The sequence below is a fragment of the Zosterops lateralis genome (assembly GCF_965231275.1).
Source record: "Zosterops lateralis genome assembly, chromosome: 4".
Classification (NCBI taxonomy): domain Eukaryota; kingdom Metazoa; phylum Chordata; class Aves; order Passeriformes; family Zosteropidae; genus Zosterops; species Zosterops lateralis.
Window position 1 is genome coordinate 62,468,156 of NC_139765.1, and position 13,268 is coordinate 62,481,423.

At 37.9% G+C, this 13,268-nt stretch overlaps 1 protein-coding gene across 3 annotated transcripts in view; it reads right to left on the reverse strand.

Annotated features, from left to right (window-relative positions):
- The window catches only part of MAGI2 (membrane associated guanylate kinase, WW and PDZ domain containing 2), a 712,008-nt gene that overhangs the window by 227,088 nt on the left and 471,652 nt on the right, over window positions 1-13,268 (reverse strand). For all 3 annotated transcript variants that reach the window (XM_083859300.1, XM_083859301.1, XM_083859299.1), the window contains exon 5: window positions 9,043-9,256. In XM_083859300.1, coding sequence (XP_083715426.1) covers window positions 9,043-9,256 — 214 coding nt within the window. The remainder of the gene's footprint in view (window positions 1-9,042; window positions 9,257-13,268) is intronic.

Consider the following 13,268-nt stretch of genomic DNA (forward strand, 5'->3'; position numbering starts at 1 on the left):
CCCTGGAGTTCAGCATCGTGTTTTTTAGGCATGTCTACTTCTCCCCTGCATAGGAGGTTTACTTGGCAGAGTATTCAGCTATTCAGTCAACCATTCCCTCTTCAGATCTGCAAAGGACTAGAATCTGTAAAAGCTAATGGGAGACAACCTTTATGTCCTAAACTGTTTTTAATATAATTTAAAGGAAGCCTTGATAGGAAAGTTTCAACTGTGAGAGAGGAGACAGAAGGAACAGTAAATTGGTCAAATTAACACTAATGGCAAAAGTAACATTAACACAGATCTGCTGCATAGGCTGTGCAGACTGAATGCTTTTTGAGCACTGAAAACCTTGTAGGGGGCATAACGTGCCTACCTTACCACTAAGTCTAATCATGTATGTCCATTTGGGAAGTCTTATAGACAGACCAGAAGGAAAAGGGGTTGGGGATTTACAGATTAGTTATGAATGAACTGCAGATGAATTGCAGCAACAGTTGTGGAATAAATGCTCAAACAGGCATTTGGAGCTGTCAGTGATGGAATGAGAGTGAAGTGATGGAACAAAAGCATCCTGTGAGAAATACAGCTGTGGCTCCAGCAACATTTTACGCTGACCAATGCTTCATTACTCTGCAATAACTATACCTTATCACTAAAACATGTCTAGAAAGCCCATCTTTACCTAATTTCAATGATTTTGATAACTAGTTAGGACTACTGAGATAAGTGCTGGCAAATCAACAATGTATGGCTTAGAATTTCTTTAAAAATCAACAGCAAAATCATAATTTTTGAAACTTTGAAAGCAAAGTTTCCTTAACAAAGGAAATTCCATCAGAACTTGTTACCTATGCAAAAACTAGAAACTGCATATAGGCCTGAAGTGTACTGTATGTTTGGGGTTTTTTTTTAAGGTCATTCAGTAAAGCAGTGGAGCTTAATATTTTAGCCAAAAGTCAATACAATAATTATTGCTGAACTAACTTAAATCCTCTCTCTTTGCCAAGCATTTGCACCTAGTAGAAACAGTTTATTATAATGAGAGTCCTCTGGCATTAGTTGCACACGAGTTTAAATATTTGTGGAAAAAATGTTCTTCAATTGGTTTAAACAGAGTGAAAGAAAGCATAGAATACTTCCCAGAAGTCTTGACTCAGCCTCATGTTCTTCTCCAGATTTTCTTTGTAGCTCTGTTTTTAAGACTTCACAGAGACTGTTTGAATGTCTCTGTTCCCTATTAATAGCTCTGGAGCTGAGTACCAGGACCAGAAGCTTTCTGGGAATCTCACTGGATACTACTCAATATCTTTAGAAATTAAAAAACACTAGGAGTATGGCTTTTCTTATCTAACAACGTTTTATCTTTTTATTATAATTATTTGTTAGACAGTATGTTATTTTACTTAAGATTTGAATAGAATGGATTTGTGTTAACAAGCTGTCAGTTTAAAGCACTTTGACAGATAAAGTTTCTTGTACTAACAAAGCCTTCAGGCAATCTCTTGAAATGTTTTTGAAGGAAATATAGAAAGTACTTACTGACAGGAATAGCCTTAATGTCCTTTAAAAGCACTGCAAACCTAGTCTAAATTGTGCATCTTGCAAGGTATGTAACCTGCACGCTGTAGTGAAAAGCATTTCAAAATGGGCATTTACCAGTGTGCTGTTTCAGTGTGTTTGGGGGCAGCACACGTGAGTTTGTGTGGGTTTTTATTGTGAACATATTACATTTAAGCTGGTCCTTGAGCTAACAGCTTGGGCAAAGGGGAGCATACAACAAGAAAACCACCATGTTCTGTTGAAGTTAGTCCCCTAACTTCAACAATGCTAACTCCTCCCTCCTTTTTCTTTATGCTGAAGCATTGTGTATCTGCAGAGATTTTCAAGTGGCACAATAATGATCTTCAAGTAATTTGTGTGTGGAGGGACATGGATAGGAAAACAGAGCATTAAACCAGCAATTTCGCAATCCAACCATTGTGGGATGCTGCCTAAACTTCTTGCACATGTGTAGGAACAGATACAAAAGGAAGTTGTCCTCTGGCAGTGGTTTGCATGGCAGCAGCTGTGACTGCCAGCTTGCCTTGCATTTCACCATGTGCTCAGAGTTCATGGTCCTTAAGAGACCTGGGCTTGGGAGTTCCTATGCTGTGAATCTTAGATGGCTCTGGGCAGTAGATAAGCACTTATGCACTCAGCCCAGAGACAGTGGCGCTGCCTCTAGGCATTGACAGGAGCAGAAGATGCTTATGCAAGACTTTTTGGGGAATATATAAATACCTAAAGTCTCCTCTGGTAATTCTGCTGTTGAAGTAATTCTCTTTGACTGCGGCAGTTTAATGTCTGATAAAGAATGGTTTTCATCTCATGTGACTACAAAAATTACATAGCTAATTGTGTAGGATTTGTCTCTCTTCAAGGGAGAGACACCTATACAGAATAATTTATCTTACCTATTATCCAGCAGAACCACCTAACCATATGCTCTGAAGTGACATAATGCTGGTATGTCACCACCCAAATGGCCTCTGGCTGTCACTCCAGAAGGGTCCTGGTTTTGACAAGTTCTTTGTCATATCTGTCACGATAATGGAGATGTCTTGGGCTGTTACTGTGCCTCTACAGTGGTGCTTTGGCTTAGATCAGAAGGTCACTTCTCAAATGAATCTCTCCTTCTTTTTCACACTAAGCATTCTCCAAGCTTGTAAGCTTTTCACTTGAATTTAAACCAGAAGAAGCACAGCAGGAGCTCACCTACTGCACTACATTCACAGGCATGCAGCTCAGGGCACCTTAAAAGACCCAGAAGCTGTGGCTGCTGGGTCATCAGCACCAAGAGTCACTCTGTAGTCATCTGATATTGCTAATTTAGATATGGAAATGGTTTAAATCAGGAGCTCAGACTGGTTTTAACTGAAATCTGGTCTCATGGATGGTGTTCAGAGTCCAGAGGTTGTAGAAAACTAAGTGCACTTGCAGAGATCAACTTTCTTTTCCATTTCACCTGAAAGGAATCCAATGTGGGTACACTGAAATGTGAGCCAAATCACAGCGTGTGAAGACAACAAGAAGATTTCCTTCAAAAGTGTACTCCTGACACAAATTACATACTACTACAGACATAGTTTTAGATATCTGGAGACATATTTACTAATAGAAGCAGCTGTATTTTGGCAAATTAATTCTGCCCTTATATATGGACAGGATGAATCAGCCTCTGGAGGTAATTATCTCTCTCCATTGACCACAGAAGGAATCTTGGCAACTGGTTTACATTAGATACCTAATGCTGTATGGCAAGGCAGGTGAGCTGATTCTTCTAGTTCAGCAAATACAAAGGAGAAAAGTTACAACAACACTACAAATATCAGAGGAAATGTGCTGGAAGATTAATTTTGCAGAGCACAGCAGCAGAGACCTTTGGGGGAAAGACCAGAAATAAGAAAGTGAAGAAAGACAAGAGGAGTTAAGCTGGCAGTTTGACCTGGATGTCAGCACAGATAAAAACAGCAAGTGAGAGCAAGGGACAGCACACCACTAGTACAGACTGATAACGTCTTTACAACATCAATAGACAAGAGAAAAAAAAAAAGAATTCAGCATTCCACAAAATTCTTTCCAGTTCTACCATCTTCATGTTTCCAATTAACTTGTCATAAGGAAAAGGAAGTGGTCTCAGGAGAAAAGATCCCTCTCAGTTTCTTTAGGCTGCCTGTCCTATTGTATGTTGTGTTGAAGTCCAAAGTGCATTAGAAATCTGATTTTTCATGCTGACCAAAACTGATGGATCCCATCCAACATATAAACAAAGAAAAAAAATCACAATTATAATGATATTCACAAGACCCTTGATGGATCAGAGTTGTCTACACAATGTATCATACTGATAGAAGATGGCTTGTTTCCCAAAGAAAAATCCCATTAGAAGTGAATATTATAACAGTATGCAGGAAAAAAACAACAACAAAAAAGAACCCCAAAAATATCCACCAGAAAATCCCACAAAAAACCAAAAAACTCAACACAAAACAAACAACACCCCGCCCCCAAATCCTTAATCCTAATTGCCACTTAATTCAAGTAGCAGAAATATCCGGACAACCAAAACATTTCAGTACTATGGACTGATACTCTGATGATGTAACATAGAGAAGTGCCAAACTAACTTATAAAAGTTCCTGCAGTTACTGCAGGATATGAAATTCATCTTGAGCAGATAGAAGGGTATGCTTCTACCCAATACTTTTAGTATCTTCTAGTACAAAATATAATAATGGTATATCTGGTCTTAACTAAAATATCCTGCTTTCTGATGGTGAACTGGTGGAGCAATCGGGAACAACTAAATATATCATGGTTCTTCAGGTAGATAAGATGTCGGGATAAATGTTATTCCTGCAGTCAAAAAACTTTTCTGCCTTAAAACTACTACAAATAAAAACTGATCCCAGTGAAGTCCATAGCAATATTCTTGTAGCTATACTCTTGAATATCACCTCAAATTGCACCAGCTGTATTAAAAAACTTAATGGCTTTTTTTTACAGTGAGAAGGAGAGTCCTTGGCAAAGGACTATTTTATAGCTGTTTTTTAGTCTTTTATGGTACTTTCATAAAGAAAAAAACACTTTAACAACTAGAAAAGGTACTGCAACAGGTTCAAAAAGCAATGCTGACTATGCTGTTTTAAGAAGTAGGTGTTGAAGCTGTCAGAGGCTGAATGTCTGCAAGATGTACTGGAAAGTGGTTTGTTAAACCTTATGTGGCCACATTCTCCTGAAATTCATCAGCACAAGTCAAAAAAGATGATGTTTTAAAGATGCTCTATGGTGGTTTGCATTTATTCTAGACATTTCTCCACTAATAAAACAATTAATGTAGTATATGCAAAGGAAACCACATATGCTTTTGAACATCATGGAGTCAAATAGCTTTAGGTTTCATGTCCTACTGTCCTTGCAGTTCTTTCAGAGTTCTGCTGCCTATACGTGGACAGAAGGCTGGAGAAAGACAGAAAGCCAACTCTGCCTCGTATAAAAAAGTATTAAAATGTGTAGCCAACTGTACAAGACAGTCTATGATGTAATAATGTATGGGTTGGAGCTGGATAGTTGGTGAGGGCCACATTTCAGGCTGACTGCACATGATAGCACATGCACCTAGAATTTGGGTCCTTTTTTATTTTCTTCAGCATTGCACTGGACCAACACAGCAAACACTGATTGCTTGGGATCTGACACAACCAGCATCTGCTGACTTTGTGAGGACAGCACAAACTTGGCTCTCTAGTATGTGGTTTGAGAGTTGTTGGCAAGGCAAGGTCTGAGGGCTATGGGGAATCACAGCCTTTCCTTAACCCTGGGAGAGGGAGAAGCTAAAAATCAATGACAACTATGATTTATTTAAGCATGTCAAAAAATGCCATATTTATCAGCCATATTTAAAACAGGAAAGAAGGAGCAAAACTGGAGGGTTTTTTGATGGCATTCCAATTTATATACAGTCTGTTAATTATTGCATGTTCTCATTAGCATATGTTCTCAGAGAAACCAAATGTAAGAGATGGAGTCCTATTTGTGTAGTGTGCGCCTGTATTTCAAAATTCAGATTCCTATGTAAGGGAGGCTGGAAACAGCCCAAGAAATGTATTTAAGTAGCTCTTCCTGAAAAACACTGGTAAGTATTATGTTGCAAGAAGAGATGCTCTTGTTCTGTCTGCAAATGTTAAAAAAGGTAAACATAAGGTCATGCACCTATGTCAAAAAGAGAATGAAAGGAAGAAACAGACCAAGACATGCTCTAAAATACAACCATCCTCTGAATCATTCAGTGAATCTGGTAGATGATTTTTTTTTTTTTGTCTTTGTGGTCCTTGAGGCAGAAGAAATTCCTTCCACTGTGCTTTACAAAATGTTAACTGAACCATTAATGATTAACAAATAAATAATCCTGTCTATAGACAATTATCTTCCCCCCTTATGAAATCACTTCCTCTTTCACTGTAAATGTGCCACACTATTCTGATGGCAGCTTTGGTAAGTGAGATCACATCTGAATTTTAGAGGTTAGTTTGAGGTGAATGAATGAAAATGCTGTCATGAAATCTAAGACCTTTGAGTATACCTGTGACAACCTGGAACATGAGATCGTTTAGTGTTTAAAGGCACAAGGCTTTAGTGTTTAAATCCACAATTCACATGAGCCTCAAATAAAGCAATAAAAGATGCTGCCTAGTGTGACTTTTTTTTCCCTATTCACTGTGATGTGCACTTTAAAAATGTTTGTTTTTCATCTATTATTTAATAATCTAGTACAATCTTGACTACTGTTCAGGGAGATGTTTTTAGACAAATAGGTTTTTGTTGTCTTTTTATCTTTCCGTTTTTTTGTGAAAGCAAATGGAGTCTCTTCATGCCATTAACCAAAGTGACTTGTAAACAAAGAGGCAATTTAACAGCATCCCCACAGCATTACATTCCTACTTAACCCTGCAAAGACTGCAATGTAAAAACTCAAATGATCAGAGAGTTTTTCCATTTCCTAGGATTCTACTGTGTAATTGCAATTTTTTGGAAATACATTGTTCAAGAATATAATCCCAAAAGTAAGAAACCCTTACAACAGACCTTGTAGCCAGTCTGCACCTTTGATTGACTTATTTGCTTTACATAACATTCAGTTAGTGGAAGTGAATGATGAGCATTGTCAGAACTACAGTGTAAACCAGAGCATTTCCAGGAAAGGAAGTAAGCTGTAACATCAAAGGAATTTGAGGCATGCAATGGCTGCTCTGTAGAGTGTCAGGGTTATTTGCATTAACTGTATTTGTTACAAAATATATATTATTTTCTATGAAATTACTTCCTGCAGTATTTGCTACTCTCACAGTTTGGTGTGTTAGTGATCTACTCATCACCCCTTCCCCTGTCCCCCAAATGTATCACAGGTTTTTGTCACAAGTAAAATAAAAGTGCTATATAATTCAGTCTGCTTTCTGTCAGAGCATTCAATATGTGTGGAAAAATTAAATTTGGGAGCAAGGTAAGAAGGAAACAAGAGTTTCAACTATCCCTGAGGTCATCCTAGCTCTTCTCTGCTTGCTTGGATTAAAGTTATTATAATTATTCTTTTTCTAGAATAAGCATATTTTTGCCCTTTTCAGCAAACACACTTATGTTTTAATAGTTGCTGCTATTTTCAGCCTTGTATATGCCAGAAGCTATAGTTGGCCATGCCAGTATTCATTAAAAAGTCACATGCACCAACTTTATTCTTAACATTTGTTTATACTTCATGTGATAGTCACAACATTTTAAATTAAATACAGGATTTAATGCACAATTGACACCACTAAATGTTATTTTTACCTACTAATAATCAGAAGAACAGATAATGCTCCTAACTGTCCAGTTCCTTAAAGCAAACATAAATGGTCCTTCTACCTCTGTAATAGAGCTCTATTGATGAAAATGTTGGTTTTTCCATTCTCTTTTTTCTTTTGAGGAACACAATGGTACACCAAATCAGAAACCTGCTGTACTTTTATCCTGGTAATGTACATTAATCAGAGTCATAGAATGTGCTGAGTTGGAAGGGATCCATCAAGATCATCAACTCCTGGCCCTATGCAGGACACTCCAATCACACCACGATCCCAAGAGCATTGTCTAAACCCTCTTAATTCTGTCAGGCCTGCTGCTGTGACCATTTTCCTAGGGAGTCTGTTCCAGTGCCCAACCACCCTCTATGGTGAAAATCTTTTTCCTGATATCCAATCTAAATGTCCCTGACTCAGCTTTAGGCCATTTCCTTGAGTCCTGTCCCTGGTCACAAGAGTGAAATCAGTCGACTCCTCCACTTCCCCTTATGAGGAAACTGCAGACTGCAATGGGTTCTCCCCCTGATGCCTTAAGTTTTAGCTTTCATATTTTTCAGATTCTGTGCTGCCTAGGTGTGTAGTTCTAGCCTCACATTCAGTGTTAGTAAGTTCTCTTCACAGGGTAGGTAGACAAAACAAATCCTTTTCCAGCCTGAGACCAAGGACAACCATTACAAGTTTCAGGCCCAAAAAAAGCACAAACAATGGAGGGCTGAGGGGAGAGAACAGGGAAGACGGAACTTCATAACCTGAAGCTGTAATTGGACAATTAAACCTCAATATGCAAATGGACCAAAACTTATAAAAGCGTCAAACCTCATGACTGGTCGTCCATTTTGTGACCATCTTGGGTCCATTCTGGGTGTAGCCCTGGCCAGGCTCTTGTACTGCCCAAGGTGTATCCTTTAGGGCCTTTTGATAAATACCTACTTTATTCTCTCAGCTCTGTCCATCTCTGTTCCAGGCCAGCCTTCTCGAGGCCTTACCCCCAGTGTCCTCTTCCCCAGCCTGAACAAACCAAGTGACCTCACCTGTACCTCATAAGGCTTCCCCTCCAGACCCTTTACCATTCTTGTGGACCTCCTTTGAAACCTCTCTAATGGCTTAATGAGAGCACATAGAGCATAAAGAACTTTCATAACCATTACTTCAATGAGTTTACTAATTAGTAACCGGTATCTATAATCTACCAACAGGGAAAAGTTTCTACACATAACAAATGCTCCTCATAGTCTGCTCATTTATTTTACTGTTTCTATACACAGCATAGTCTCCCTCTGCTGTTCATTAGCTAGTTTTTAGTCCACTCATTTTCCTTTCCTTTTAACTGGCAAAAAGCTTCAGGCTTTCCACCTTTGTCCACATAAGGAAGGACAAAACCAGTGATTGTGTAACTTTCCCAGCAGAAAGCACCAGAAGAGCAGGAAGGCCTTGCTTTCAACAGAAGAAACAAAAGCTTTATTCCTGCCATCAAAGCAAGCAGACCAGTTACCTATCTTTAAACCCAGCAGGCTTTCATCTAAATCACTAATGCAGGAATTGCCACCAGCCCTCAGGAGCCCTGAGAGCCAGAACATTCCTGCTGTTTTAATGAGGAGTGCAATGCTCCACTTCACCATACAAACCATTTTCCCACCCAGTTAAATACAATACAGCTATTAAAAAGAGAAGAAATAAGACTTACTCAATAAAGTAGACTTCCCCCTTTTCTGTATAAGCCATTTCCCAGTTATCAGGCAGTGGGCCCAAGTCATCATTCTCTTCAGGTTTACTCTGTTTCGTTACATCCGTATCCTCCTTTGCTTCCTCAGGCTGACCATATCCTGGGGCAGGACAAGGCTGGGTGGTAGAAGCCTCACCCGAGACAGCTGTACTCTTCTCTTCATGTTCACTTGATTCTACAAGAGAAGAAAAATTACAGGCTTTGGATATTCACCTTAATGGTGAAGAATTTACTGACTGCAAGTCTCTGTCAACTGCAAGCCTTGAAATAAAGAGAAAAATTTTCTTTGGTTTAAACAAGGGTCTCTCTGATGATGCATTTTATTTGGAACACAATAAAAGAAAATAAAACCAAACTGGAACAAGGAACTGGTAAAGAGTTCTGGTTCATTCTGTCCCAGGAGTCCTTCCTAGCAGTAAGCACTGAGCAGAAGGCAGCTTCATATCCAGCAGCTCTACTATCTCTTGTCTTAACTTTGCAAACTAGACTCATAAACACACACATATATATACACACACATATAAAACAACTACCCCACTGTTTTACTACAGACTACAGATCCTTCTCATGTAAAAAAAAAAAAGCATATGCACTAATTATTTTATCTGTATCCATATATCAAAGAAACCAATGACATCCATCAATTCAGCAATATTTTAAACACACAAAGTGGTTGTGATTTCATTGCCGATATAACCTGTGGGAGGCTTAGTTGCCCACAGCTAATACCAAATGCTTCAACATGCCAACACTGTAGTCTACAGTAAAGTTCAAGAAGATGACAATTTATTAAATGATCTAACGGTGCACCCAGGGCAAGGAACTATGCAGTACCTGTGTGAAACATGTAGGAAGGTGGAAGACAGCTTGGGTGAAATGTTCTAATTAGCAATGCTTACAAAAGCAAGAAAAAGAGGAACAAAAAATTAACAAAAACTGTTTATAAAGGCCTAGATGGTAATTAACCCACAGAATCAAAAAATGTGATATTATGGCAAGCAAAGGTAAGGGAAAAAGTTTAGGAGAACTAGTAAGTTTTGAATAAGCAATACTCAGAATGCAAGTACAAATTGTTGTAATGAAAAAGAAAAACAGTAAGTTTAATTCAAGATAATTTTAATTAAGTAATGAATTTGCAATGATCTGCTACTTTCTGAGACAGAATTGCACAAAAGGTGAAAACTAGATAAAATTCTTAAGGACGAACACAGAAAAACAACTTGGACATCTAACAGCAAAACAGAAAGTCTAGAAAGTGGGATACAGTCAGGACATTAGGGAAAACAAGAAAACTTTCTGTAAGTGCAATAATAACAATATAATAATAATACCAAAAGCAAATTTATTCTAGTGTGTTGGAAGGAAAGCTAACAGTTTATGACGCATAAAAATCCCAAGACAATCAGTGCTCTTTTTGCCTCAGCCACTAGTACAAAAAAAAAATCACCTGTGAATAAATGACTAACATAATATCAGCAATAAGGCTAAAGAAGGTGGAGTGGGCTGAGAACAGATCAGGTGAAACTTAGATTTACCAGCTGTTCTCAACAGGCAGAGCTGATGAAGTGGAACCCAAGGTACAGAGTACCATGTGAGCAGACTCATGGCAGGTAACAGCAACACCTTCCAGGCTTCATGGGGAAAAGAAACTTGGAAAGGACAAACACAACCCCGGTTTCAGCAAAGTATCTATGATTTAGTTTTTGGATAGTTTTATATACTAATTTCTGAGTACCTAAGCTTCCTCTGAAATGATTTGCCCAATTCGGCCATTTTGTCTTTTTGTAAAAATAAAAATGGAGGAAGAAGACACATGAAACTGTAACTGCACATCTTTCTCTTTTTAATTCCTAGGATTGGAAGTAAGAATCAAACCACCTACATGTAAAGTCTTCAGAGACCATAAATATTTGTCAAGACTTTTCAGGAAGAAATTGTGTCAAGCTAATCTTTTTTCTTTACATGACATAGTAAAAGGTGCTGCTTCTTGGGGATAAATGGTAAATACAGTTTTCATGATCTTAAAAAATACTTTTGACACAGACACATCAACCCTTCACAATAGTATGAAAAAACACCCCAGATTCAACCTTTATCTACAGTTCTACATCCACATGCAGCTCCTGTTACTAAATCTTAACTCATGCTTGAATATTGTGGAATTACAGTAATTTTATGCTGTTTGAAAACATAAATCTGTCTGTAGCATTTTCAAATATGTAAAAGCTTCCTGCAGAGAAGAGATGATATACGGTCCCCATTTCCCCTGAGAATAGGACAATGTAATAATTGCTGAATAATTTTTGGGGTGTTTTATTCTTATCTTTGCAAAGCAAAGGTCTTCAGGCACTATTAACAGATCTGTGAGTTATATTCCTGAGGCTGCCTGCAGCCTTGACCACATTTCTACCACAGGAAGGAAGATATGCAGATTAAACTGAATATAAGAAGACAGGGTCACACGACAGATAGATATGATCACAGTAGAACAAATTCATTTGGGGCACAGGTACATCACATACAATGACTATTGATCAACCAGTTCATCTGATAGAGCACAGATGTGGTGACACTGTTGTGTCCTGGGATTTTATCATGATATCTCTAACATGTGCTCTTCATCAAGATCTTATTTTCAACAGGTCTGAAGAGGTCAGATTTGTGATTTTCAATAACTATATTAACAAATCCCAGCCATAATGATGACAGAAAAAAAAAGTGAAAATTGTTTTTATTATTTAGTGTAATTCTTGAAATTTGCCATCTAAACATGTAAAAGGACTCTGTCACTTTATTCTTTTATTTTAATGCTGCAGATTATTCATGTAGAGAAATTCAAAAACTTAGTCTCTTCATCCAAAATAACCAACTGACCCAAGTAATGTCAGCAAAGAAAAAAAAAAGTATTATTAAATAGTAATTTATGGGGTGGTTTTAGCAGTTCTGAATAAAAGTATTTCATATCTTTATACCCTGATTGTATCAAATGACTAATTTTTAAAATTCTGAACAGGAAAGAACCCATCCTTTTAAAATAACTGTTGGATACAAGAGTAGTTTAACTCATGTTTGTCAATATATATGTGGGTTTTCTTGTAAAGAAATAACTTTGCAGCCTTGGAGTTTTTCCCTTTTCCATAGAGCTGGAGTCATATTCAGGGCTTGGTGCTTTGGTATGGAAGCACCTCTCCCACTGACTCCTGACACAGTGAGAGCCAGGAGCTGACCTGGGCAAGGAAAGCAAGAGTCATGAGAACAGGGTATTGTATGGGTCATAGGATGTGATTTAGCTGTGATAAATTGAGTTTAAAGAAAGCACCTAGAAAAAAATCAATGGATACCAACTTTTGTTTGTTTTTAAATCTCATGGCTGTCGGAAGCGTTGTATGTTATTTTCATGCCTCTGGCTGTCTTTGCTGTGTAATAATAAACAATAAACTCAACCTGTTGCCTGAGACTAGTGCACCTTGCATGATGATTGATGGCGCTGGGACTCTGGTCTTTTGTTCATTCCTAAGGCCTGGAATGATAATTTTGAAACTTTATGTCATATCTTATGCCTCAATTAATTTGAGCCTGACAGAACTCCATTCTCTGAGTGCAACTTATCATTGCTCAAGTACTGTCAGAATAACACACATACATAAGCACGATTTCAATGTTAAAGTGATTCTTCTGGAGTTTGGATGATAAACTTCATCAGTCAGCAGTGGAAAACAAATGTGACATGACCAACATAGTGCCAAATACTGATGCTGGTTGTGAAGGAGACTGACTCAATCCATTGCAGATATAAACAGTGACAGCAATAAAAACTGCTGAATGTCTGACAAGTTTCTGATTACAATTTGATCAAGATTCTTTTTACCTCTTTGGTCAAAGCATCAGTTTTGCAGAAATCATTAATTTCAACACAGTGTCCATCAGGAAGGTCTTCTTAGGTGCAATATCTCTCACCCAGTAATGAAAACAATTGCACTAAGTTTAAGAAACCCAGTACTAAGTCTATACTTGCCCATCTTAACAGTTAACCTCCAGACTTTGTCTCTCATATGTTTCTTGGCAAATAGTAAGGTTCTTAATTTAAATTTAGCCATTTAGGCTCTTCTGTATCTTTAGGCTGAATTAATCGTTCTAAATTGTAGAGGTGATCCCCTAAAATGTGTATCTAAAGCAGCTATACTCTC